Source organism: Siniperca chuatsi, linkage group LG11, assembly GCF_020085105.1.
Source record: "Siniperca chuatsi isolate FFG_IHB_CAS linkage group LG11, ASM2008510v1, whole genome shotgun sequence".
In the NCBI taxonomy this organism is placed as follows: Eukaryota; Metazoa; Chordata; class Actinopteri; order Centrarchiformes; family Sinipercidae; genus Siniperca; species Siniperca chuatsi.
In genome coordinates, this window is record NC_058052.1 from 8631101 (window position 1) to 8658448 (window position 27348).

General features: G+C 41.4%; 2 protein-coding genes across 6 annotated transcripts in view; one reads left to right on the forward strand and one right to left on the reverse strand.

The window, feature by feature from the left end:
• Nucleotides 1-27348, reverse strand: part of cdh23 (cadherin-related 23) — a 165983-nt gene that overhangs the window by 6659 nt on the left and 131976 nt on the right. For 3 of the 4 annotated variants that reach the window (XM_044215509.1, XM_044215508.1, XM_044215510.1), the window contains 20 exons: nt 11476-11697; nt 11259-11378; nt 10467-10647; nt 10244-10377; nt 9664-9873; nt 8841-8948; nt 7701-7803; nt 7046-7171; nt 6755-6958; nt 6073-6531; nt 5815-5931; nt 5494-5718; nt 4381-4550; nt 3956-4093; nt 3571-3690; nt 2953-3130; nt 1740-1951; nt 561-755; nt 355-468; nt 95-224 (listed from right to left, as the gene is read on the reverse strand). In XM_044215509.1, the coding sequence (XP_044071444.1) occupies nt 95-224; nt 355-468; nt 561-755; nt 1740-1951; nt 2953-3130; nt 3571-3690; nt 3956-4093; nt 4381-4550; nt 5494-5718; nt 5815-5931; nt 6073-6531; nt 6755-6958; nt 7046-7171; nt 7701-7803; nt 8841-8948; nt 9664-9873; nt 10244-10377; nt 10467-10647; nt 11259-11378; nt 11476-11697 (3466 nt within the window). Of the gene's footprint in view, nt 1-94; nt 225-354; nt 469-560; nt 756-1739; nt 1952-2952; nt 3131-3570; nt 3691-3955; nt 4094-4380; nt 4551-5493; nt 5719-5814; nt 5932-6072; nt 6532-6754; nt 6959-7045; nt 7172-7700; nt 7804-8840; nt 8949-9663; nt 9874-10243; nt 10378-10466; nt 10648-11258; nt 11379-11475; nt 11698-26268; nt 27006-27348 lie in introns of those variants that run through there. The other variant, XM_044215512.1, reaches the window with a different exon arrangement.
• Nucleotides 14763-26843, forward strand: vsir (V-set immunoregulatory receptor). 2 transcript variants are annotated; one of them, XM_044215520.1, is made up of 7 exons: nt 14763-15094; nt 20939-21355; nt 21672-21722; nt 21809-21919; nt 22188-22215; nt 22730-22905; nt 24829-26843. In XM_044215520.1, exons 1-7 carry the CDS (start codon nt 15007-15009, stop codon nt 24864-24866), a joined length of 909 nt encoding a protein of 302 aa, XP_044071455.1. In that variant the 5' UTR covers nt 14763-15006; the 3' UTR covers nt 24867-26843. The 2 variants fall into 2 exon arrangements, with proteins under 2 accessions (XP_044071455.1, XP_044071456.1); XM_044215521.1 differs by lacking the exon at nt 14763-15094 and adding an exon at nt 19335-19459.

Genomic DNA, 27348 nt, shown 5'->3' on the forward strand with positions numbered 1-27348 from the left:
CATTTCACTGGTGGGGAAAAGCTTTGCATTACATTTTTAACATGAACAGCAAAATCAAACAACATGTTGCTGTGTCTGTAGGACACCGTATCACCTGCAATAAAGTAGTAGACGATGGCATTGGAGCCCTCATCTGCATCCACGGCTCTGGTTACGTTCCCCACCACAGTACCTGGAGGGGAATGCTCAGGCACTGTCATCTTCTGGTAAGGCAAGCTGTCACGCTGGGGTGCACAAACACACACACACACACACACACACACACACACAAGGGAAAACATCACAAACAGTTAAATAGCAGCTCATAGATACAGATGACCACATTAGGACGTATTCAGGAAGCTTTATGCTCACCGGTGGTTTGAAGAAGACGGGTTCATTGTCGTCAATGTCCAACAGCGCCACCTGCAGAGGCCGTGTGGTCTCGTAAGGCACTGGCTGGCCCATGTCACGGGCCACAATGATAAGCTGAGAGAGTCGTTTGCACTCAGTTAGAGATATACATACCTATGCACTTAAGTAGATTAACTGCACATACTGCATACACACAGCTGACTCACGCTGTGGAGGGCTTGTTTTTCTCGGTCCAGTTTCACAGTAGTTGTGATGACTCCAGACATGGCATTGATGTGGAAGTTTTCCCAGTCTCTATTACCTGCTCCAGTCTGCAGGAAGGCATAACGGACCTCTCCATTCACCCCCTCGTCAGAGTCTGTTGCATGCACCTCATACACTGGCAGGCCTGGGGGCTGCTCCTAGATGGAGGGCAAAGAGGGTCAGTTTGTGCGTGTGTGAACTTGTAAACTTGAAATTGTATCTCAAAGGTCGACTGCAAATGAAAAGTTTACAGCTTTACAGACGGTTTTCTAGAGCTTAAGTCAAAATCTGGACCTTTTGTCCCGCACTCCACCTGCAAGAACTGATTTTTTGGCCACCTGGCAGCAGCGGAAACAAACTGTAAACACAACACTGACATATTATCACCTTTTAAGTTGATATAGTGAACTTGTCAAACAGTTTTACACATTGAGTAAACATGTAGCCCTATTATCATCCCATTGTAGTTGTGTTTGTGCGCTCCACCAATGCCTGAGGGAAATATCTGAGTCTTTAGCACCTAAATGCTCTACTATGTTCACCAGCTAGTCTCTAACTTGCTGAACTAACGGTGCTGAACTAAACAGCTGTGTGACTCAAACACTAGAAATTTGTGGGTTTTTTGGGGGGTTTTTTCCGGGTGGTTTGTGGTAAATAGTACAACTCCATGTCTATTAGTTGGTATATCTATTTATTAAAGGCCCTATGTGTAGAGATCCGATATGCAGTATTGGTATCGCCCTGATACTGACCTTATGAAGCTGATTGGGCATCGGCCAGATGTGACCAATTTCATCTTCAATGTCCTTATGAAATTTACTGTTTCTGGTAGAAGTTTCATTCAGCTAGTCACAGTGGGTCACTGGCTCATTTTCTTAGCACCACAGCACTCCTTGGTGTCAAATGTTCTCCAATGAGTCCCGCAGAGTGAGGCAGGTGTTGTACAGATTGTGAATTTGACTAAAAGAGAGCAATAGCATCCAACAGGAAAATTGTATGGTGCATCCCTACCTATGTGTGTTATTTCTACAAACAAAAACTTATGTCATAAAAAAAATTTAAACATGCTATAAAAATAAAAAGAAGAAGAGTACACACAAATACCAACAAGGACATGCATAAAGACATGTGAATGCAGATACCTCTGAGATATGAATGATGGTTCCATTGGCGGGCCTGACGAACACTGGTCTGTTGTCATTGACGTCTATGACCGTAATGATCAGGTCTGCGGTGCCCCACAGGGGAGGACGCCCCTGGTCTGTAGCCACCACAGTCAGGTTGAAACGTTCAGAAGACTGAAGCAGACGGCGAGAACGAACCAGCCCTGTGTTTGGATCCAGGGAGAACGCATCTAAAAAGACAAGAGAAAGATCAGGGACTTAGTATAGATATGAATGCTGAACCATGAGTAGCACCATACATGTCCTTTCATGTTTGAGCAACATTCTGTTCCACTAACATATGTAATAAATGATAACTACAATGAGGTTATCATCTTCACCGCAGTCCAAGATAACATCAAATAGCATCAAAGAACTGCAGAACAGAGCGTCAGCGGTTTCTAATAATATCCTCTAATACTGTGCATATACCACCAAGTAGTTGTTATATAGTTTTTGTGTAAAATCGCTGCACACAATTGTGCTGTCAGGCACACAGAGTGCACTGGCGCACACACACTCTGCTTTATCACCTCGACTCACCCGGCACATCTTCACCACCTGCACATATGGATTGTGTAAATGATCAAAGTCTGGAAATAAAGCCAGTGACAGCTCGCGCACAGTCGCTACACTTCATATCCTCAGTCCTAATCAGAATGCAGGCCAAGCATAACAAAGACAAAAAATGTCAATCTTACATCTTCAAATGATATCCCAGGGTGGTGGATACCACTGATTGATGCACTCATTTTGGCAAGGTGTGAAGTAATCAGTATGATTGATGTAAAATATAAATACTGCGGTGACACTTGTGCGTAATACTGTATGATGGATGCGCTGGCACTGCAGAGGACAATGCGAATGGAAAGATCAGGAGGGAACGAGAGTTCAGGGATCAAGATTTCCTGGCCCAGGGGCCAATTTTAGACTGATTTGGATTCCCTAGAACCGTGTTCTTGGATCTATGTGCTGACCTGGGCCCAGCATTAGACAGACCAACCTGACGGAACTGCGCCATCCTGGTACAAATACAAGTAGGCTACTAACCACTCTGCGGCAACCGGCTGTTACCAGCGGGAATTAGATGACAGATGTGTGTTTGATATGATCTATATATAATGTCTGTCATCTTATAAAAAGAATATTCAGTTAGGTAACCCTACTGAGGCTTTTATTAGTATACTCATACCTGAATGAGGTCCCAGCATGCTGTAGAGTACCGCTCCATTTTCCCCTTCATCCAGGTCAGTAGCCCTCACCGTGATCACAGACGTTCCACTGGGCTCATTCTCAAACACGCTGGTGTTGAACACTCGCTCAGTGAAGCGTGGCTGATAATCGTTGATATCGAGAACTGTCACCAGGACCTGACATGCACCAGCACACAGAATGTTCCTGACACAAGCTTATAATCTAGAAAAGGTCATGTAGAGGCTGACCAATACATCGGCATATTTTAGCTCATCACATATTGCTAACAGCGTAACAACCAACTTTTGGCACAGAAATACAAAAGATATGTTTGAGGTAATTTAGAAACTCTGTCACCATAACATAGTTTGTCTACCACAGAGCTTTGACAACTTTGCAGATGACAGGAATTTAATTTGTATTTTTTTGAATTGTGTATTCAAAATCATATTCAGGCTTCTCATTTGCACAAGGGTTTAGTAAATGGGATACTGTAGATGGTATTTTGTGCTTATACATTATGTGCTAACTGAGTAAGTATGGATTATTATTTAGATACATATTAAAACCCTCATTCACAAGAGATCCTTGTGTCATTACAGCCTGTGATCTCTACCTGGACAGAGTTCTCTCGTCTGTTGTTGGGGCTGCTGCCAGGGTTGTCACGGGCAACAGCGGTTAAAGTGTAGTGATCCTTTGTCTCTCTGTCCAGAGGAGAGAGGATGTAGATCTCTCCCTGACGCAGAGGAGAGAGAATGATTAGGAAGGAAGTACAAGCGCTGAGTGGGAGTGGTGGTTGTGTCAAGGCATATATTTGAGTGTGTGACAGAAATGGAGCATGTAGGTCAAATATGTAGATTGTCTTTAGTACACTCAAACGCTTTGTTTAAATTTTCATTTCCAGGATTTCGTTCAGGGTTTGACGCCCAGCTCTGATAAGGATGTAGTGCGTGGTTGTGATGGCTGGTTGAGCTGATGTGCTAGTGTATAGGTTAACTCACAGTGGATGGTTTGATGCCAAACTTGCCTTCCCCGTCTACCAGGCTGTATTCAATGACAGCAAAAAGGCCAGAGTCAGCGTCTGTTGCGCTGACACGAACTATGGTGGTGCCCAGGTTCACGTCCTCAAACACAGGCTCCTGCAATCACAGATACAGACACACATTGGCACAGAGACACCATAAAATTACTGTATGTTTTAATTTAATAGAAAAGTGACCAACCAAAGCCAAATGATGACACTTAATTTTTATATATATATAAAATCACTGAGATCTAGTGTTGAGTTGTGTTGTTAAATACCAAAATGTGACCCAACTCAATATTTTACATGAAAAAACTATTTGCGTCAGAATACTTGGATAGAAATTAACTAGAGACAGTAAGTGAATATCACACAAACAATTCTTAATATTTTGTTCAGTACATGATATGAGGGTTGTCGGAAGACAGGGTTGTTGTCATTCACATCCACTATGCACAGATAAACTGGCAGCTCAGCTATCCTCGGAGGAGTGCCGTGGTCCTGGGCCCGAATTGTGAAATTCAGCCACTGTATCTGCTCGAAATCCACTGTCTGGTTGGCTACAATCTTACCTGAAAAGATTGTAACACAGTGATAGTTACAGTTGGTTTATCATCAAAATGTACATGATAACAAGCAAGGAATGACATAATAATAATAATAATAAAACTTTATTTATAGAGCACTTATCAAAACAAAGTACAAAGTGCTTCACAACAAGAAAAATAAAATAACACAGTGAATGACGAAATATAAAGAAATAAAACACATGAAATACAGAAAAGCAATAAAATAAATAGTAAAATAAACAGCCAGTTCAGGTAAAATCAGGATATGCTTTCAGATAAAAATGTGTTTTGAGACGAGATTTAAACGAAGACACTGACTCAGACAATCTAATTTCTTCGGGCAGGTTGTTCCAGAGCCTCGGGGCCCTGATAGCAAAAGCTCTGTCCCCCTTAGTTTTCATCCTGGACTCAGGAACAGACAGGAGACCCCTGCCCGAAGATCTCAAACTACGTGAAGGTTCATAAGGGATTACAAGGTCTAAAATATAATCTGGGGCCAGGCCATGAAGAGCCTTAAAAGTAATCAACAAGATCTTAAAATCAATCCTAAAACCAACAGGGAGCCAGTGTAAAGAGGCTAAAACAGGTGTTATGTGGTCATACTTCTTGGTCCTGGTTAACAGCCTAGCAGCTGAGTTTTGTACAGTCTGCAGTCGTGTCAGAGCTTTTTGATTAAGACAAGTGAACAGGCTGTTACAATAATCAAGGCGTGAGGAGATAAAAGCATGCACAACAGTTTCTGCATCACTAAGATTTAAAATAGATCGTATTTTTGACATTATAAGTAATACATAACTTGAGACTTTAGAAACTTTGGAAATGTCTTAAATAAAACAGAAATATACTTTTTATTTACAGCTTTGGTGATCTTAAACATTTGCTCACTGCTGTTAATATTTGAACCTGCTGTCTACAGCAGCTTATTGAGGTGTGCTGGTGGTCATACCAGTGGAAGGGTCCTCCAGTCTTACATATCCCCCTCGGGGCAGGTGGAGCAGCTGGTAGATGACCTCGCCGTTGGGACCTTTATCTGGGTCTACAGCTGATACTGATAGCAGTGTTGTGCCTGGCTGAGCTCCTTCTAAAATCTTCTCTGTGAAGTTGGACACTCCGAAGGGCCGGAAACGAGGAGCATTGTCATTTACATCCAACACGTTTATGGTTAGTCTCGCTACAGAGGAAAAGGTCATAATGATGAGAAATACACAAGAAAAGAACTTGAATGTATGAAACTGAAGCTAAGTTTCATGTTAAAAAGTGGACTTACCGTTAGGAACACTACCTGACTTGTCAATAATGTCACTGGCATTGTCATGGACAGACACAATGATCTCAAATGTAGCTACCAGCTCTCTGTTGAGTGGGTTGCGTACAAACACTGCACCTGAAAATTCACCAAAACACATCTAATTGTTTTCCCACATATTAGAACCAATTTATTCAGTATATTGGCTAGCTAACACCATCAGTCAAAATTAAACTTTGTAGATCAAGATGCTGAATTTGGCTGAGATCCATGTCTCACCAGTGTGTAAATCAATGCCAAAGGACTGTTGCAGGCCATCCACCGGGTTGTTCCCATCATCCTTTGCCTCCACTGAGATGATATAATACTCCAGCCGGGGGTGCAGATCAGGGTCCTCGGCGGTCAGCGTGGCCACCACCACACCAGGCGGGGTGGACTCATTGACGTTTATCATTGTGACAGGCTCTATAAAACGGGGCCGTGAGTCGTTTACATCATCCAGGATGACTGTCAGGGTGGCTGTGCCCGACATGGGGGGTGTGCCACGATCAGTTGCCATAACGACCAGGCGGTAGGACCCCCGCTCTTCTCTATCGAGGGTGGTGTTGCCCACCAGGACAGCGCCAGAGAGCGAGTCGACCACGAAGCGGTCCTGAGCACCGCTTTCCAGCCGATACATCAGCCAGCCATTAGAGCCAGAATCAGCGTCGGTGGCGGACAGCTGAGTCACCACCACACCTGGAAGAGACAAAGTAATGACAAACACACACACACACACACATACACACACATTTGTTATTGCCATTCCCAACCTGTAAACCCTTAACCTTCACACAGGGGAATGCAATGAAAGTAAGTGTAGATAATCACAGAAAGGAACTTTAAATTGTTATTTCAATATACTGTATCCTCCCAGCCTACTCATATACATAGATCAGTAGGCACAAGCTAATCCACACACCAGTTGGGCTGTTCTCAGGGAGTCGAACACTGAAACTGGATGGGCTGAAGACAGGAGGGTTGTCATTCTGGTCCAAGATGGTAACTGTGAGAGGGACGCTGCTGTTTAAACCTCCTATGTCCTCCCCAACCAGGAACAGCTCTACCCGAGGCTCCTGAAATGCCTCACGGTCCAACTTCGCCCCCTGATGCACATGTATCACACCTGGAGGGAGATACAGAGATATTAACAATTGCATTGCAGTATTTACATTTCACTCTCTGTCTACTTGCTGAGGAGTCATAATGTTACCAGTATCGGCATCCACAGTAAAGAGGTCCAGCCTGGCTCCCAGCAAGCGGTATTTCACCACAGCATTGGGTCCAATGTCTTTATCCTCAGCCAGAACTGGCCCATTTAACATTGTTACAGTACTGCCTAAAGGACGGGCAGAGATAAAGAGAGGGACAGGTGGAGAAGTAAAATGATCACAGTCAGGTAAAAAAAATTTTACACTAAGTCAGCAAGCCTCCTCTTGATGTAGTTGCTACAAATTCAGTGAGTTTGACTCAAGAGTCTTGGCAAATGCATTGTTTGGCGATAATGGCCAAGAGACACTGGTAATATGTTGCTGCCACCACTCTGATAACTCTAATAATCGAGCAGACAAAGACTCATATTCTGCATCCAAATAATCTAATTGAATGCTCCCGTGAGTCCTTGGTTACACATTGGTTCATGTTGTAAACACTATCCATTTGAAAATGAAAAATGTAAAGTTGTCAGTTCTTCTATCTCACCCCTAAGTGAAAAAAAAAAATCGTCACTGAATATAAGCCGTATGTAAACAAGGTCAGGAAGCGGGAGAGACGGTGTTACAGACAGTGTTGTGGCACAATGCTCTGTGCTGCAGTTACAGATTGTCCCCACTCAAGAGAGAAGATAGACACACCAGCGTTCATACTACCTGCTGCCGAGTTCTCTGTGATCTCAGCCCTGTAGCTGGTCCTGGTGAATACAGGCCTGTTGTCATTCTCATCCAGAACGGTGATCACCAAGAGGTCTGAATCCTGGTGGTGTGGGACAGAAGAGGGGGGATAAAGAAACAGTTATATGAGCAAATTATTATATAGTATAAATATGAGAATAAAAATGGGGAGGAGAGAAAAATAAGTTAATCCGCCCTCAGAGAGGCACATTACTACAAAGCACTCCACTGCTGTGGAGAAGTCAGAATAGACATGTTTTGCAGTTGTTGTGCTGTTCAGACACCAACAGGCTGCTTTCACATTACTGGTGGTTGACTTTTTTGCAGCTCTGCGTTAGAACAGTTTCTCACCTTTACCACAGAGGTAACATTTAAAGCATGCAACACTATTGTGTTTATAGAAAAACCTGGTGGTTTTCTTGCGCTCATGGTTATTTTATGTAAATAGTGTGCATGAGATTCTTTCTTGCTTTCTTGCTTTTTTATTTTGAACATTTCAAATAAAATATAATTTATATGTAAAAAAAAACCCAAAACAAAATAACAAATAAACAGTCTACATATACAACCGACTTTCAATAAGCAACATAAATTTAACATTTCATGTCCGAAATGTTTCTTATTATTTGCAAGATATGGGACATGTAGGCCCATAAAACCTAACCAAAAACTACAATAGTAGCCTACATCACAAAATGCCTGCATAAAGAAGGGTGTCCTATAACTCTGTAAGTATTGTAGATTTTTGTAAATTTCTGAAATGAACTTCTGGTGCAGAAAATTCTACACGTTATAAGTATTGCTCGACTTAAAGCAATGACACGTGGGCTGTGTGCAGCTCATTCACTTTATGGTAAAAGATTTTTGGGAAATAAGGTCTCTGAATTCCAAGTTGTTACATTTTGTTGCCATTTGGGGCTGCCATTGTGCAAAACTGGTACAGTAAGTGCACCTAAACATCCAGCATTGCCTGTAGTTATGAATTCCTACTGACTTGAAAAGATATAAGGTTTTACATCAGTGGCAGTGATTTATGATTATGTCAGTGGTCTCTTTGAAACTGACAATGTGAAAATGTGTTAACGCTTGCATTGTATGTGCAAAGAAGGGTGTGATTACCCTGCGAGCGATGCGGGGGTTCTCTGGATTGTCTTTGACAGTGATGGTGAGTCTGTACTCAGCCACTCGCTCTCTGTCAAGTGGTCTGTTCACCTGCACCACACCTGTCTGACAGATAGAGAGAGGAAGAGGTAAAACGTGTGTGTTTAGAGATTCATTCTTGATATGACAGTATGCTTTATCACATATTACCCGTGTACACCCTGGGTCTACTACAGTACATGTCTTCTCACCTTCCCTTCTCTAAAGGACATGCAGTATTTGTATACTCGGTAATATATTTATGCTGTAAATCCACAAATGTATATGCTGCCAACATCTGCTGATCTGTAAATATATCTGTAGCAAGGGTGCACAAGCATTAAAAGCCAACTGTAGATGAAAGGAGACGGAACATCTGTCCGAAGTCAGGTTAAACTGACTTGTGTGATCAAATCTGGGAGCTGCCAGTCACAAGACTTGCACTTCCATGCTTCTCTTTTTTCACCACCTGCTCCACCTTCACCACCTCAGCAAGTCAGTTTTTTCTGTGCTTTCTACTTAAAGAGTAACTTAACACCAGGCTGAAAATCAGTGTTTTGCTGCCCACTCTGGTTGAAAGTCTGTTTTACCTCTGACCACATCCAGCATCACTGCTGGGTGTGGTCAGATGTGTTTTCCCGTGGAACCTGTAACCACACCCAGCAGTGATCTCACCAGGTCCTGGAGTGCACCTGTACTTCAATGCAGCAAGGTGAAAAGTCAAACCACTGCAGGTCGGCAAAGACAAGATTTTCAGGGGGTGTTACGTTACTCTTTAAACTACACCATCCTTTTATCTCACTGTGTCATTGATGTAGAAGGCTCCATCCTGGTTGCCAGCAGTGATGTTATAAGTGAGCAGCGCGTTCCGTCCGCTGTCTGCATCTTGTGCGCGGACTCTGGCCACAGAGGTGTGTATGGAGGCGCCCTCACTCACACTGGTGTTGTAAGGCAGGTTCAGGAGGACTGGGTCGTTGTCATTGATGTCTCGGACATGGACCGCCACCACTACCTGAAGAAAATGCGCCAAGACAAAAATAAAACTTCCAACTCATGCCTTTTCACGCGGAGGTTTTTAAAAACAGTTCTTGTTTAAATGTTAACATGGGATATACACGTAAAATTATGACCTGTCCCAAACATCTACTTGGGATTTTAAATTGCCAAAGCACGTATAGGCCGAGGCTACTTTTTGAGATGTATGTTTAACTGCCGTGATCATGGATTTGGTAGAGTAGTATAGTTTGTAAAAGTGGTACCATTTTTGTGGTATGTAGGTCATGTATACAAACCTCACAAAGCTTGCAAGATCCTGATTGTTAAAAAGTATGCGGTGAAAGTGTGCGCCTGCTTGTGTGCGTGTTTGTGTTATAAAGGCCAACCGAGCTGTTGCGAGACGGGGTGCCCAGGTCTCGGGCTGTGACAGTGATGTTATAGAAGGCCGTTGTCTCTCTGTCCAGCTCCACATCCTTCCTCACCCGAAGCTCTCCCTCCACTGGAGAAACCATGAACTCATCTGACAGAGAGACAGAGAAAGAGGCTCAGAGACGCATAGTGAGGATTTAATAATATATCACTCTCTTGACAGAACAATCCGGTACTAACTCTGGTGATCTCCACCGGTGATGCTGTACTCCACTTTGCCGTTGAGCCCAGAGTCTTCATCACTGGCTCTGAGAGTCAAGACCCGAGGTCCTGGCTGACCCTCAGTCACCTCAAAGGGTCCCTCATAGGCTCTGGGGAAAGTGGGTGTCACATCGTTCACATCTAGGACATTTACCAGCACCTGAGGAAGGAGGGAGAAGGAGTTTTTAACACATCTGTTATAAGAGAGGTGATTGTGACATAGGAAATAGGATGAAGACCAAACACTAGCCAAGTTCAAAATAATGTGGTTTGCCACATGTAGCTTTAACATGTATGGCTACCTATACCAATATATCATAACATAAATACATTTTGAAGGTAATAGAAGGATTTCCACACTTAAATTGGACATTAAATTCAATCTTGTGTCCTGAGATCCTGATGCAAATATTCATTCCCACAAACACAAAAACTCATAGGGTTTTACTGTGCATGTGAGTAAGATGTGAGTGTAGTGTCAGTAGGATGTAGAAAGGACAACAGAACATGTAGGACTACATGTACATGTATAAGAATGGATTTGGGGGTTTTGGGTCTTCTTTAAAACAGGTTTCTGCATTTTATCTAAAAAATAGCAAGCTATCAAGGCCATCCACTAATTATTTTACATTATGACATCTAATTTTGTGTTTCTGAAATTCAAAAATGTCTCTACTCAGTTAACCGACTAATCATTTCAGCTCTAAAATGTTAAATATGATTTTAGTTAAAAACAATAAAAAAAAGACTGTGTCTCATTTGCATAATTACTGTTGTACTAGATGTTAAGCGAAGAGCAGGTTTTGGACACTGGTCTGTAGCTGTGACAACCAGTGCGTAGTGTCCGTTGCTGATCTCGAAGTCCAGCTCCTTCACGGCCGTAATCCTCCCCTAATACACACATCATACACAGAAAGTTAATTTTTTTATTTATTTTTTTATTTTTTTGCAGTTGTAACTTGTAACACTACAGTATAACATGTCTTACGGTGATGCTGTTCATATGAAAGGTCTGGATCAGGTTGCCGTGAGCAATAGCATATCGCAAGGTGCCGTTCAGACCCTCATCTGGGTCGATGGCTGTCACCGTGGCGATGGTGGCACCCACTGTGTCTGGTCCCTCGCTCAACACCGTGACATACTCCTCCTCAGGAAACTCTGGGGCGTTATCGTTCTCATCCACAATGCGAACATAGATGGTGGTTGAGGTCTGTGTGAGAAACAGAGAGACATGGAAAAACTTTTACAGCTGTATCTACTCTTTATGGCTTATAGTATTAAACTTTACTGACTATGTGATTCACTTTCAGCAAATGGTGTCAGCTGGGCCTGCAAGTGAGTCTTAAATGTGTAGTCCATTCATCATTATAACAGTGAAAGATTCTACAGTTTATCCAGAGGTGGGTAGAGAAGCCAAAAACTGTACTCAAGTAAAATTACTGTTACTTTGCAAAAACAAGTACTCAAGTAGAAGTAAAAGTAGTCATCAAAATAACTACTTGAGTTAGAGTACAAAAGTATTTACTGAAAAAAATGACTTAGGTAGCGAGTAACTTAAGAAAAAAAAGAAAAGAAAACACACAGCACACTACTGTCATTTCCCCCAAGTCTTTTATTTCATGTGGATGTGACTGGAATTATTTCAACCACAGATGGTCTTTCTCAGGCAAAGGTAAAGAAGTGAACATACATCTGTATTTATTTGTGATGAAATGACAAGTCATCAACTCCTGGTTAGATAACCTGCCACATCTACCACAATCTGTGCGCATGCACCAACGTGCGTGCTGCCTGTTGCCGTAGCTCCGTCTCGTCGTCTTACTTTTTCCGTGTATCATTATACCGTACATACTTATCATCAACCGCATTGTATTATAGTGTATTATATTTTAATTTGCTTAGAACTTCTATTCCTGTGTGGTCTGACGTGATAGTGAGCTGCTGTAACAAAAGAGTTTCCCCTCGGGGATCAATAAAGTATTTCTTATTCTGATTCTGATTCCCAGTCTGTATCTCTCAAGTGTGATCACAAAATATTACATTAATATTCTATTCTATTAAGTACACCAATAAGTTTTATTTTTTATTACATTCTGTGCTTGTTGTCTCCTATATTATATTATGATTTGGCAAATAAATCAGCAAGTGGTGTGCATGTGCATAATAGGACTTTTCTTTTATGTCAAAAAGTTTATATACAGAGTCTCAACATGTTACAGTGTCCTTAAACTGTATCCCAAGTCCCAGTTCCCATCACAGACAGAACAAGTGTGAGCCCATCACATGTCCAATCACATGAAGACAGTAAGTTTAGAGAAGTAGCCAAATCAGTCTCTAATCTTTCTGAAAATCTCTCTTATCAGATGACTCATTTAGGCCAATTAGGAGAAAATGCAGTTATGTTTCATCATCAATTAATTAAATACACTTCTTCACTTTTACCTGAGGAAGACCATCTGTGGTTGAAACGTTATATCAGTCATGTCCACATGAAATAAAAGTAGTTTGTCTTTTTTTGTGTGTGCATAATTTGGTCTCTACTTTTCTGTCTCTTCAGACACTCTCTTCATCAGGCTACACCAATGAGCGCGACTTAAATGCACCCTGCTAGCACACCGTGAGCTTGAATATTTACATTATGGCAGAAAGCAGGAGTAGTAGTAGTTTTGAAGCATGATATACTGTTTGTATATATTATTAAACCTATTAGCATTAACACAACACACACTTGCTGCTCTCTGTCAGCTCAGTGTCAGCGCGGTTCTCTGATGTAGCTACTGACCTCACAACCAGAGCCCGCTGCACTGTGCACTGTTAATGATTTTCCTCTAAAAAATCTACTCAAGAGTAAAAAGTATGCTGCATTAAAACTACTCTGAAAATTACAATTTACTCAAAAATGTTACTTGAGTACATGTAATGGAGTAAATAACTCATTACTACCCACCTCTGGATTTATCATCATATTTGACAGCAAAGATAAAACACAAATCAGGACTCTACTTGAAGGCCAAAACAGCAAGATAGTCTGGTAATCACTGTTTGTTATTTTATAATAATGACTAAACAATATTTTCAATCATCACTATTTTCTTTTCTACACTTTCATACACCATTCACTTCCAGTGTGACTAATAAGGTTTTCTGCTAGAGAGGTAACATACAGGTATTGCTGTCTTCACTTATGATGGGTATATGTGACATGTGATATTCAGGATTCACTTAACATGGGAGAATGGGACAACACAGTAGGAGCATATTTTGTTACAGACAGAAGGAAAAAATATCTTGTGAGAACCAAAAAGCAAATCTAAGTGAGGCGGAGAGAAGACGCTGCAAGGTAGCCAAAAGTTCTGATTCCTTTGTTTGTTTCATCTACTCACTCTGGGGGGAAAAAACAAAACCTAAGATGTAAGAGAAGTGGAAGACAGACAGCAGTGCATCCTAAAAGAAACCATCAAACCACTGAAAGATTCTGATACATAATCATTTATTCACTGTGTGGAATGAAGGTTTAATAGTTTATTAAAAGGTGTGTTGCGTCAATTCCTGCTCCACAAGTCTGACTTCCTAGTTCCCCTCCCAGTGCTCCTAAAAAGATGGACCAACTGACTGGCACCCTCAGGCTGTGGCGGTTAAAGAGGCTGTTGGACTTTCACAATATTGTGATAGCTGAGCTGTAAGCTGTGTGTGTGTGTGCGTGTGTGTATGTGTGTGTGTGTGTGTGTGTGTGTGTGTCTCTGTGTGAGAGTGAAAGAGGACAAATAATCAGAACTAAAAGACAAAACACACACATACAGTATCCCAACATCACATTTACTTTATTTAATATAAAATATGCTATGTTCATTGTTATATTAATAAACTGTAACCATACTGACTTTGCTGTACTAGCCAAACCACACAGTAAAGTGCACTGATTGTGCACATGAAGATCAGTTTAGTAGTCGTGGGGACTACTCAGCCTGTGAAATACCCCTTGTGATGTCATCAAGGTTATCTCAGCTTGTGTTTGAAAAATTAAAATAAGAAATTTACCAGATTTGGACCATCCTTTTAACAATCTCTCTCTCGCATGTACCCCCATCTTTATGGAAGTACAATACTAAATTACTGGAGTAACTTTAACATTTGTGTCAAGTTTATAACAGATTATATGCAGGCAATATTTTATGAAAGTGTGTGTGTGTGTTTGTGTGTGCGCGTGCTGACTGACACTTCATGACTTTTCCACTCGTGGGGGCGGGGCAGAGAGAGCGAGAGAGTGAGTGACAGTAGGGGGAGGAGCGTTTCGCTTCCTTGTATCACGTTGCTTTTGCGCTGCAAAGTTCACAAGGATCAAGTCAAGTTAGAGACAGAGTGACAAGGGACTGTCGACCACCTCACTGTGTGTCGGTATAAAGTTGAGAGAATTAGTTTAGGGGTGAAGGGAAAAAAAAAGTTTGCTTGTAGAGTAAGTTGATGACATTCTGACTCAAACACTGCTCGGCTCCCTTTTTTGCTCAACATCCACACAGCCATGGAGTGGGGATTACCCTGTCGGACATCACTTTGGAGAAAGAAGCCAATACTTTGGTTTTGCTCTGTTCTGGTTTACATGGCTGGAGGTAAGCACGACAAACATGCATCCTCCTCAGACCTGTTGTTTAACTGGCTCGTCCGAGCGTGTGTGAACTTGTAGACGCTTTTCTTCTAGTGACAAATCAATTGCTTGAATTCACTGATGAGGAACAATAGCTTTAGAAAATTAAATTGACATACACGTTTGGACGGATAAAAGCAAAAGTAGCAAGCAAGTGACTAAAGGTTACACTGCTGTCAAGTTTATATGGCATAGAGCCTATATAACTATTGTACAGCCCAGCAACTTCTGCATTTTTTTCCCAAACTCAGGCAGCCTAAAGCTGTTTAACAATAGCCCACAAAAGTGCGTCTATGTGGATGATGACGCTGACGCAAACCCTCTATGATATTCTAACGTTTGCGTACAGATACTCGTAGTGTATCTTTTCAGAAACAACTCCAGATGTGTCCGTGATTTTATTGACAGCGTGTATATAACACAGTTTAAAGCCTTTCAGACTTCGTTTGTTGCTGTTGTTGTTTTGAGACAGAACATCTGGAGTACAGCTGTTTTAAAGCCCCTCCCCTGGAACGTAGTGGAGAGTAAATCCACTTTATACTCGCCCTTTATAACATAGCCGCACATTGAACAGCGGCCGCTGAGCCTTAAAACGGCCAGAAATGTACACAACATAAAATGACATTAGGAAAACGTTCCTAAGCTGTGTAGGCCTGCGCAGGATGAGTTAGGGTCAAGTCCAGTAATCAAATCAGTTATTGCTACATTTTCACAGAAATTCCGTTTTCGTGGGGTTTCCCCCCGAGGACTTTGGCATTGCTTGAAGTTTAGGCAACTGATGCTGGAGGAGACAGGAGAAGCAGCTGTTGCCTCCGGGGCGCAGGCTGCTTCACTTCAAACGCCACTGAAACCTTGCAGAGGTTATCAGTTTTCGGCTTTCGGATTTGGTCTATTTAGATAAGCTCACACGATAAAAGGCAACAAGTTTACTTAACTTTTAAGGCTGGCCCATCCTGGACAGAGATCTTATTGTTCAGAACGCGTTTAGTTCATACATGTATATGTTTGTTTTATTTCAAATGTTTGTAGATAATAAGGTATCCATTTAAAGAAAACTAATGTAAAGTATATTTTGTCATTTATTTCTGCAGGCCTAGTCTAACTTTAGGACTCCACAGTGCCCTCCCTTCAGCACTGTTATGTCTTCTTTGTTTGGAAGTTTCCTTCCTTTCAGCTCATGATGAAAACAGCTGTTTATGCCACTGCCAATAATGGGTTTCTCCTCCACAAAACATGACTTGAGATAAACAGAGCAATAATCAGTGCCTCCTTTCCTCTGCAGATACGCATTTAGCTCCCAATGGTCAATAAACTCTACAGGATGTGAGCACTCAGTCTTCCTCTGTCTCCACTGCTTTCTCCTCCTGTTGTGACAGTGCTTGTGTCGTGCATTGATCCCCTGTCCTAAATTAATAAATCATTATTAGGATGCAATGATAAATAAAAAAAGGTTTTCTGGGTCAATCTCATCGACAAGAACAGGCCTGACCAGGGAGATGCGGTCAGTGAGTGTGCTGATGTGCAGCATTTGTGTGGGCACATACTGCGAGTGCACGAGTTATAAGAACACAATGGAGGAGGGGGAGCTCCCCTGTTCTTGTGTGATTTTTCTGGTCGTCACCTTTTTAAAAGGTATGCCAAGCATTTGTAGCTGAAATCTCGGTGTCTGATGTTTAATAAGCGGCGAGTATGACAAGTAAAAAATCCCCAAACACCAGTGACCTTCATACTTCTAGTAAGGATGTGTCTCCCACACTGGTGATTCTCTGAACAGTTCAAGGATACAGCATTGACCATCACAGATAGAGCCTTGACACTGCTTCTAGTCACAGCAACAAAAACAGCAAATGTGCTTTGGTTGGTAAAGATCTAAGATATTTAACTACAATAGAAACAGTATAACAATATAGTCATAGTATGAAAAGCACCTTAAAGTGCAAACCCAACAAGAGAGAGAAAGCAGGCAAACTAGTTGATAATAATTAAATCACTTTGTTGAAATTATGTAATAATTGCATGTTTACGATTTCAAAAGTACAGAAAGGCCCGTTTACACTTTCAAAATGAAATTGCAGAAGAAATTATGTTGTAAATATGTTTACTAAGCTGTCATTACACAATCCTTTAGTTAGCTAAATGTGTGAAGTACATTTAGAGGAAGAAGAAGCGAAAGGTTGAGACTGTGACTGACTAGGGTGCACAGCATTTAAATAGCACTTATACAAACAAGTTTATTGCAAATTGGCTTACAAAGTACCAATAGACACAGCAAATGACTATGTCATAGATCCCTGAGCATGATGACCTGCATCACTGACCTATAACCACTTCCTTTAATGAGTAGTTGGGGCCTCAAGTGCTACATTTTAACACTTGATGTTGCATATCCTCAATTAATCTGTTTGTTATGCTAGAAGCTTCAACTGAAACTCTCTCACTTTCTGTGTGTGTGTGTTTGTGTGTGTGTGTGGAGGGGTTAATATGGGATTCTCCTGTTGGTTTCATTAACACCCTGTAATGGGTTAGATAATCATTACCGTTAGAGTAGGTGTGAAAAAGGGTGGAGTTTGTGGTGTGTGTTCGGGGGGGTTGGGGGGAATACCAGATATACCAGTAGGGTATGTTCAGTAGCTTGTGTTGTATTAGCACCTCTTTCAGATTAATAAAATATACTCTTGCAGAAAAGTAGTTCAAATAGTGAAACTTGTGGTAATTTAAGCAGATAATGTGTTTAATTAATTCACACAGGCTATGCTGCATGTCTGAATGCAAGAAACCTGTCAGAGGCAACATGTCCTAAACAGGTGGCATTCAGGCTTAAAACAAAGGAGGGCCTGTTTCAGGGCCCTGAGGGGCTATCAGGATCCTGAGAACAGAGATCAGAGAAGGAAACTTAGATATATAATGGAGCCAAAACACAGATGTCTGGTGTATACAAGTGAAAGAAATCCTGTCTGATCCAGACACGGGGCAAAGCTTGCCGTCTGTTTTTACCTGGTTGCAACCGCATCAAGACAGCTCAGATAGTGCTGACACCATTTTAGAAAGGTCTGGTCTTGTAAGTAAGACATACCTGAATATATATTTGATGTGTATAATTGTGTTTCCTAGCTGGCAACCTTGTATTAATCATGTTTTAGCTCTCAATCAGGCAAACGTTACTTAAGAATTAATTGTATATTAAACACATTTTACAACAGAAACTCTCACTCCTTTGCCAGAAATCCATCTCCACTAGTGTAAATAGGGCTAGAGAAACCAGGGCAGAGTTGTCAAAAAGAAGGGCAGGGACGAAGGCATGGCGGGTGTGAAACAGGAGAGGAGAAGGACTTCCCCTTCTATTGTCCCACTTCGCAGGCAGGAACAGCCGTGGGGGCAACAGTTTCACTTTAATCACCCTCCCTGGTCTTCCTATTGCTTTTCCTAGCACACAATGGCTAGTGCAGAGTTCAGTCGCACACTCAGGAACATGGCACGAACCTCACACATACTGAATGCACAGCTAATCAAAAAGCAAAGGTTGTTGGCTGGTCAGCTACTGTATTTCCTATCCAGCAGAGTGTAAACCAACCACTTAAAGCCGGAATTGACATTTATACCAAAACAATTTATGTGCTTCCTCATTTTTGTCCTGGCTGACCCAAAAGGCTCTTGCATGTTGCACCTGCTGCCCCCTCAGGAAAATAGCAGTAGTGCACAAAAACAGCCAATAGTTGTTTCATGATTAAATCCACAGTGAATCACACAAAGCTGCTGCTCCGCTGCTCTCTATGGTTTTACACTTTCAAGCATGTTGCAGTCCAATCTGTGATGTAACTGCATGTGTTTTGTCTTTGACGGCAGATGGAGAACACCTGCAGTGACATCATTACTGATTGAGGTGTGGGTAGAGTTGCAACCTGCTTGACATTTTCAGCCCATAAAGAGCTGTGCAGCAGCAGCTTTAGCCCTTTAAATTCAGTTTTAAGCAGAAAGGAGTCAGACAGGAGGAGGAGTGGGAGGAGTGGGCGCGTGCCAGTACATGTCAGGAAGGAAGTCCACTCCTCAAATCCTGGCACCGACCAGTCACCCCCCTAACACACACACACACACACACACACACACACACACACACACACACACACACACACACAATCTCTGATCCATGGTGCCACTGCAATAATACACACTTGCATGTATGCTTCCCTTTTGCAAAGGTCCACCCCCACACGTAAGTGTAATTGCCATGTACACACACACACACACTCACATGCATCCTTCCTGTCTTCTTTGCAGCGCTGAGCGTTCCTGGATGCTAAACCACACCACAATCTGTCACAGACAAAGGATGGTAATAACCTATTTAAGCAGAGAAAGCCAGAGAGAGACAGAGTTGTTCTGTTGTTTTACATGCTGGATATGTGGGAGTCATTCATTATGTGTGTTGATGCTGCACTATGGCTGTGTAGTGAGTGTTTGTCTTTGTATATATTATGATGTGTCTGCATTGTTTTGTTTTTTTGGTAAGGTTTAGAGAGTGGTTTCAGACTGCTTAGCCTGAGGAAAGTGTTTTGTTTTGTTATTGCAATGAAATAATCATTCAGAGTAGACATTAGAGTATATCCGTGCATTTCACTGCTGCGCTACAAAAGTCAGAACAGGATGTGGTTGAGACTAGTATGTGAGAGGGAGAACAGTTCATGCAATATGTAAAGAAACATCTCACAGCTGTCTATTTGGTTTCCTGAATGCACATAAAAGGTATGTGCTAAGAATCTGTCAGTGTACACTCTACTGAGAAAGAAAGGGCTATTTTTTCGGCAAATCACTAGGTAATGATACCACACAGTAATAGTCTGTGTATAATGCAAAAATTGACCAGAACATCAGTCAGATTTCTACACTTTCCTTAGTTTGATGGCAAAAAAGATATCACATAAGATCCTGTATATATTGGCTTGTATTGCTCACTGTAGCTGTCTGAGAGGAACAGGCAATTTAACTCCCACAGGAGGTTAGTATATTTATTTTAGCCAGCAGACTATGTACTATCTCTACCCACAGTACGAATACACAGAACAGGGAACAAACTGTGCTAACCCAAAATGCACACAAAACAGGAAGCTTGTAGTGTGCAGAAATAGTGCATGGAAAACTGTTGGACTTTGGCTTTAAATCCATGTTGAGATTGGTAGTTGCTATAATTGGTTTTTGCGCTGTGGTTGTTTGTGTTATGACTGGTGGTTCCAGGCAGAAACTTCATCCCACTCAACTTTAGTTATGGAATAATTTGAATAGAACTGTGATTTACCAAGCAATTTCCTGTTTGAATATATTATGTTATGATATCAGGGCTATCTATACCTTTCGGAAAATTTACTCTGCTATATCCAAGCAAATGAAAGAAAGCTGGTATTTTGCAAGGAACATCGTGATGTACCTTCATTAGCATAAATTATCTATATTACTATTAAAATGTTGATGTTGGCTTTTATATTTTACTCTTCTAATTTTGATTTGTTCTGGTTAGATGTAGTGATTCATGTGTTTCATGTTCCTGGATTTTGTACCTTGGAAAAACAAGCTGCCATCGCCATCAAACTTGTGACATCTGACTTTAATATTTTTTATGAAATTTACTCCCCTCTTTCCTCTGTTTTTTTTTGTCATCTATTATATATATATATATATAATTTGTGTTCCCTGGGCTTCTCAGGCACGTCCTGTAATTTCTACTGCATTCATCTCTCAGGTTAACTGATTTACAAAAGTTGATAAAAACGGTTATATGTGTTACCTACATTCTTCCATACTTGTCTTTTCTCTCTAGCTAAAGGCGAGATGTCCCACGCCCCCTCCACACTGAGTGTTACGCCCCCCCACCTGCACTACACCTGTCCTGAGGGTGCAACTGTCAAACTGGTGTGCGGCCAGAGAGGTGCAGTCTTGCATCCCACTGATGTCTTGAAGCGCAGCTGGCTTTTCACGCCGCACAGTGACCAGCACTGTAAGGGACGGGAGGGCCCACGCCATATTATCCTTGGTAGCCATTCCCATGGCAACCACAGCTTGCCGCCAGGGTTGCATTTTGGATCTGCAGAGTATAACTTCTGGGTGATTCTACAGAATGTAACCCACGCTGACCAGGGTCGCTACTGCTGTGTCGTCCTAGAATTAGAGGTGGAACATAAACACGTTTCTCCAGTGCAGAGAACCCACAGCCACGTTATTCTCCACGTTACACCACGTAAGGAAGGACATCAAATGTATGGGTGTGAATGTATATGATGTTAGTATATGGTAAACTGGCAGGGGAAGAAGTTAACTTAGATCAGTCATAGTGTCTTTTGCAAAGTTGCTAAGTAGGACAAGGTTGTTGTGTTAGTTTCCCAGATTCAATGTAATGTGGTCTATGAGTGCTCGTTGTGGTCTACGACATTGTGCATGAATGTCATGTGCTGAGGTGAATGGTAACTGTTGCATTTAACAGGCAGAGACCCAAACCAATGCTACACTGTGATATACTGTATGTGGGAAACAATGTATTTCTTCTCTCTTTCCAGGGAGAAATGGATCTCAAGATTGCACTGTCTGGGATCCAACGCCACCTGGAGGTATATCACCTTATTCAAGTCTTCATAGCCAATGGATGACTGGCCAGTTATTCTGTTAACTCACAGTCTCTCTGTTGCTTCCCCAGGCTCTGTACCAGTGGCCCTGGCTATATCAGCTTGCATCTTGGCTCTGCTTACTCTGCCTCTTATTCTGATGCTGGTGTACAAACAGAGGCACAACGGCGAGTCGAGCAGACGTACGTATTACTGACATGCACAAACAAGCACATGCACACACACACACACACACACACACAGGCACACACTTCCATGTCCATGCTATGGGTCAAATATAAATCTCTCACACTGGGTTCCCCATAGTGTTTTGTCTGACACGTATATCCTGTCAGTGAGGTGGATTAACTGTATTTCACACAGTAGGAAGCACATTCACACTCCATCTCTAGTGTTCCATTCTGTTTCAATTCATTCACAATGGCCCATTTCCTGTTTCCTCTCTCACAGGTGCCCAAGAGCTGGTGAGGATGGACAGGTAAGTTTTCCCACAGTCTGTCAGGCAGCTGGTTTCATAGACCAGCTTCAAAACACAGCTGCTCTTTAGAATAATAATACTGTGAACATGCATATTCTACTATGTAGAGACCACCAACATTTCTTACACAATAGGTAGTTTCAGCCAAACAACCTGATTAGACCAAAACATGTTACAACTGTGTGGATAATTCCTCTGAACTTTTGTTTGCTATAGATCTACATATTGCTTTAAAACATAAATGAATCATTACTACATTCATTTGGAGACATAACATTAATTACTGTACAACAAAAAGAACATTGGTAGTCTTTACTTTTCTTTACACTGTATATTATATGTTGTGTGTGCCTGGAATCTATTTATTACTGCTAGAATACAAAAGTGACAGACATAAAGCTTTTATCTTGAGCAACAGATGAGTGTTGAAACTGTTTATTGGGTCATATCGGCAATGTCTTATTCATCAGGATACTTCTCTTTCTTGTGTGTATGTGTGTGTGTGTGTGTTCAGTGAGGCTCATGGCCATGAGAACCCTGTGTTTCTTAGGGGATCACCACAGATTAAGACCCGTACCGTGTCTCAGATCATGACGAGGCAATCCTCAGAGACAGGACGCCACCTGTTGTCTGAGCCAGGAACCCCCCTTTCACCTCCTGCACATGGGGACGTGTTTTTCCCAATTGAAGGTAGGACACACACAAAAGTATACATCCTGACAACACAACAGCAATCCCCACTACAGGGCACAGAATATTCAGGCCAAGACAAAGAAATTGATACAAGGGACATACAGTAAGATAGGACACAATAGCCACCTACTGATTAAAGATGCTTATTAAACAAGATGAAAAACACTAAATAACTCAGCACAAGCTTGTACATACCTGTACACTTATCTAACCCATTCTCCATTTTGTTCAGCTTTTGCCTCTTAGCCTGGCTCAAACCTCTCTCTGAACTGCACCGTAAAACAATGAAAGCTGGGTATGAGTATTATCTCACTCTCAGGGGAGTTAATTTACATGAACATGGCTAAGTGGGTGCCTTTCAGTTTAGGAGTGAATGTGCACTATATCCATTGGTAGGCCATGCCTTATTAACTACATTCTGAATGCATACACCTGACTCCCTTCACATTCACGCTTGATTCTCAAAGGATGTACAAAAGTACCTAAGCACGTAACTGTATTGCACAAGGGTATACTTCTTGAAATACCTATTTCAAAATGGGCAGTCAGTATCGTAAAAGACTGATGCAATCAAAGAACAACCATGGCTTTCTGTGCGCCAGCTTAAACATCCTGCATGTGGTGGACGTGTTGGCGGAAAGATGCTCACATTATTGTGCAAAATTGCATGCTCACACTCAAAACAGCTGGGTTGAGTCTGATGTGACTAAGAAAAAATATTCTGTGCAGGGAGTTTAATTTCTCTCCCCCACACGACTGAAACCACTCCTTATGCTGTCATCATCTGAATTCTTCTCTTGCCTCCCTCGCAAGTCATTCTCTACCCATCAGTACCTCATTTAACACTAATGGCCCCTTCAGCCGTTCTCTCCAACTCAACTTGAAATAATACTGAAACATTAGTTACGGAGAAGGGGTTCAATCCTGAGTGTTTTTCTACCGATTCCCGAGGCACCTGCGCAGACATTCCAGGCATACTAAGGTGGATTGCAGTGTTTCCTGGCAGCACGGTCTATGATGGTAAAAGGATGGATGGAAAGGACAGAACCAGACTTACTGAAAGTCCTCCGTAAACCATCACATGTCTATGACCTTGAACAGTTTAGAGTGCGAACATGTTGAAGTCTCAGAAACACATACAGGAGTTATGTGAGAACTGCCAAGCATGAACACAAGATAAAATAGTTTTTCCGTATGTGCTCAAATAGAATTCTGGTAATGGGTAATGTCACTAGTAGGAAAATCTCGGTTTACAATGAGTGACTGATGGAAACTTCCGCTGCTTGATTGCATCTCAGATTACAGCTATGTTTCTCCTCTAGAGAGAACCTCAAATATTGATAAAACAATCAAAAATCCTAGGAAAAGAAAAAAGTGATATCGTTTTACATTTTTCAAAATTTTTCCTGCCAGAGCTCATTTCCTTTAGTGGTCTACAAGTTATGCAGCATACACAGCCTGTTTTTTTGTCTGAGGTTTCGTGTTACGTGGATTAAGGCCACATTTCAGTTTCCTCGTCATCTTTTTTGGCCGCTGACCTCTAGCTGAGCGGAATTTAACCAGCAGCAGTTCCCTCTTATCTTAAACGTGTCGCAACTCAGATTTAAGCCTCTTTGTTCCCTTTTTTAATGGGTTTCCAGCAAAACACATCATATTCTGAGAAATCTTTCAGTCTCTCTGTGTACTTGTACTATACTATAGAGTAGGAGGTTTGGAAAAAGAAAAGCTGTTGTGTGTCTTTTGACAAGATCTGTCCACATTTTGGGCAGGAAGTGCAATTTTGAATGGGAAAACTCAGTCATATCTAAATTTCCACACACATGTCACAATACAGACATGAAATGTGCATTTGTGCCGGTTGATACGTGTGGTTGCTATCATTTCTATGCTCACACTGACCTGCACAATTCTCTATTCCAGACACCATCTTTGAGTCTCCAGACTTCCTCCAGGTTTAAAGGAGGTTGAAACCTCATTCATCGCTTTAACTGCTGATCTGGAAACAGGCCTGCAACTCTCTTCCTCTTCTCTCTGCCTCCAGAGCGATGTTGCCCTTATGAGCTGTCTCACAATAACCTTGGCTGAGATTGTCTAGACTGCAAGAGGGAATGGACTGCGTTTTTTTTTATTAAAAAACTATTTCCACCTGTCACAACAGCTGGAGGCCGCCTATAAGCACGGGGTCTGGGTTTGTGTGTTGCGTTACATCGAAACTGTGACAATGGCTCATGGACCAACAGGTGCCTGCTGCTTGAGAAGAACCCAGGATGTTGAGGGTGGGGGTCCTGCTATGAGCAAGGGCGGTGTGTTCAGAGTGATAAAACTCTAAGGTTGCTTTCACACCCAACTTGTTCAAATATGGTGCATTTACTTGTTTGGTTTAGTTCATTTAGGCTGGTGTGCACTCTGTAATTCAAACCCTGGTGTGGACCAAAGAACTGCACTTACACCGCCTGGTTTCTGTTCAGTTCAGTCTAATGCGCGGTTTGGTGTAAACGCAAAGCAGACCAACCGAGGGATCATGTGATAGTAAATGTATGACAATGGCAAAAACGTAACTATTAAATTGACAATCCATTTTCTGTTTATTGGAACTGTCAAAGAAGCAATCTCCCATAAAGTTACACAAGACCATTTGGTAATCATGGTAACATGGTGTACATGTCAGCACATGATATGTATACCATGGTAACATGGTGTGCATGTCAGAAAGTTAAAATGGGTTTAAACAGAAGTGTGTGCTGTTTGTGTCCTTTTCTGTGCTATTCGGCATTTCCTCATTAAAAAATAAGAAAAACATGGCGGCCTCACTGACAGCAACAAGCCCCCTCTATTCTATTACAAGAGGCCTTGTTTCTGTTCTTTTTCATGGCATTCCATCATTATTTATGACAGAAGGCTCTCTCTCATCCCTATCATTGTAATAAAGTGCTCTAATAGCTTCATACCAAAGGAGGCTCAATCATCAGAGAAGTTCCAATATTCTTGTACAAGTTGACAGTAATTTGTTTTTATGGCATTACACTGTTTCTCTATCATTTCCACTTGACCTCGGCTTCTTTTCTCTTCCCTCTTGCTACCTCAGTTACTGTCAGCTCTGTAGCTCTAAATACTCTCCTTCCTTCCTGTATTCTCAGAAACACAGCACTTCACCTTAAATATAATGCTACTACAAGTGCTGAAAACTGCAGTAAATATTTCGAAAGAAAACCTTTTTGATAATAGTTGTTCATGAATGTCATTTAATGATAAAGAATTTTTATTGATTTTCTCTTGAATGAAAAAAAAGTCATAAAACTGCCAACAGTTTAATCACTGTCATCTTAATTCTGTTTTTGTGAATCTTTATTATCTCATTTATTTTTGTTTTCATGTGTGTTGATTTAATTGTTGGGATGTGTATATTAGTGTGCATTCATATTTCTATGTGTGCAATGGGATGTTAATAAGTCAATATTTAGCACATGTGTGCAGGAACGGCATTGAAATGTTAACCAAATCTTATCAAGGTAGACTGAGAGAAAATGAGAAGTGTTTGCAATGTTAATATTCATATTCATATTTTCATATTAAAGTTAAGTGTGTACAGCAGGTGCTCATCGGAAATCATCTCAGTCTGTAGGACAGGGTATAATGTATGTATGTTTTTGAATATTTTGATAAGTAGTCATATCACGGTGTTATGTTTGTGTATTTGTGTTTTCAAGTGTGCCTGTGTATGTGTGTGTTTTTAAATCTTGGGTTACAGTTTGTAGTCTGGTTTGAGTGGCTGTGTGCATACTTGCATAAAATTTTGCATCTGTGTTTTATACTGTAAAAAGCTTTATTATACATAGATACAGAGCAATGCAATGAAAGCATGAGTGTTCTGTATATTGCATTTAAATTGTCCTGGTTGTAGCTTGTATAATAAAGCGGAACTCTTAAACCTTAAAGCCATGTGTCTAGTGTTTGAAATCACTGTTCCTTTCAATTGGCAGGTCTCCAAAACTATCACTACACAAGGACGTGCTGCACTTGCTGCCTAGGGAGCCATTACAAATGGAACAAGGTTGTTCCACTTGTGTGCGTCTGAGATGGTGCACACCAGAGGGAGACTGGCATTGAGGAGAGAAAATGATAAAACAATCTTAGTATCTTGTTTTATGAGAAGAGACAGAGAGATAGATGGGAGGAGTGGAAGCCTGTTGCTGGCCATTAACTCTCCCCTGTGCTTTTTCTGCAGTCTTACATTAGCTATAAGCAAAGTTAAAAATAAAAAAAGGCCACATACAGTACAACAACTGACTTTCATGTGACAATGCATGCACATGTGACAAATACAGTAGAAAAACTCCGGTCTGTGCACATAAACATATTTATAAAAAGTCTTTTAAATGTTACAGACATTTCTAAAGCAATACTACTCATCTTCCTCTTTTTGGAAATTTGACTTGTGGC

What these genes read in the sequence shown, in the direction of transcription:
- vsir (XM_044215520.1), top strand. Translation starts at nt 15,007, where the DNA reads ATGGAGTGGGGATTACCCTGTCGGACATCACTTTGGAGAAAGAAGCCA. An exon ending in GAGCTGGTGAGGATGGACAG is followed by an intron (nt 22,216 to 22,729) that starts GTAAGTTTTCCC and finishes GTGTGTGTTCAG; the next exon opens with TGAGGCTCATGGCCATGAGA. An exon ending in CGTGTTTTTCCCAATTGAAG is followed by an intron (nt 22,906 to 24,828) that starts GTAGGACACACA and finishes TCTCTATTCCAG; the next exon opens with ACACCATCTTTGAGTCTCCA.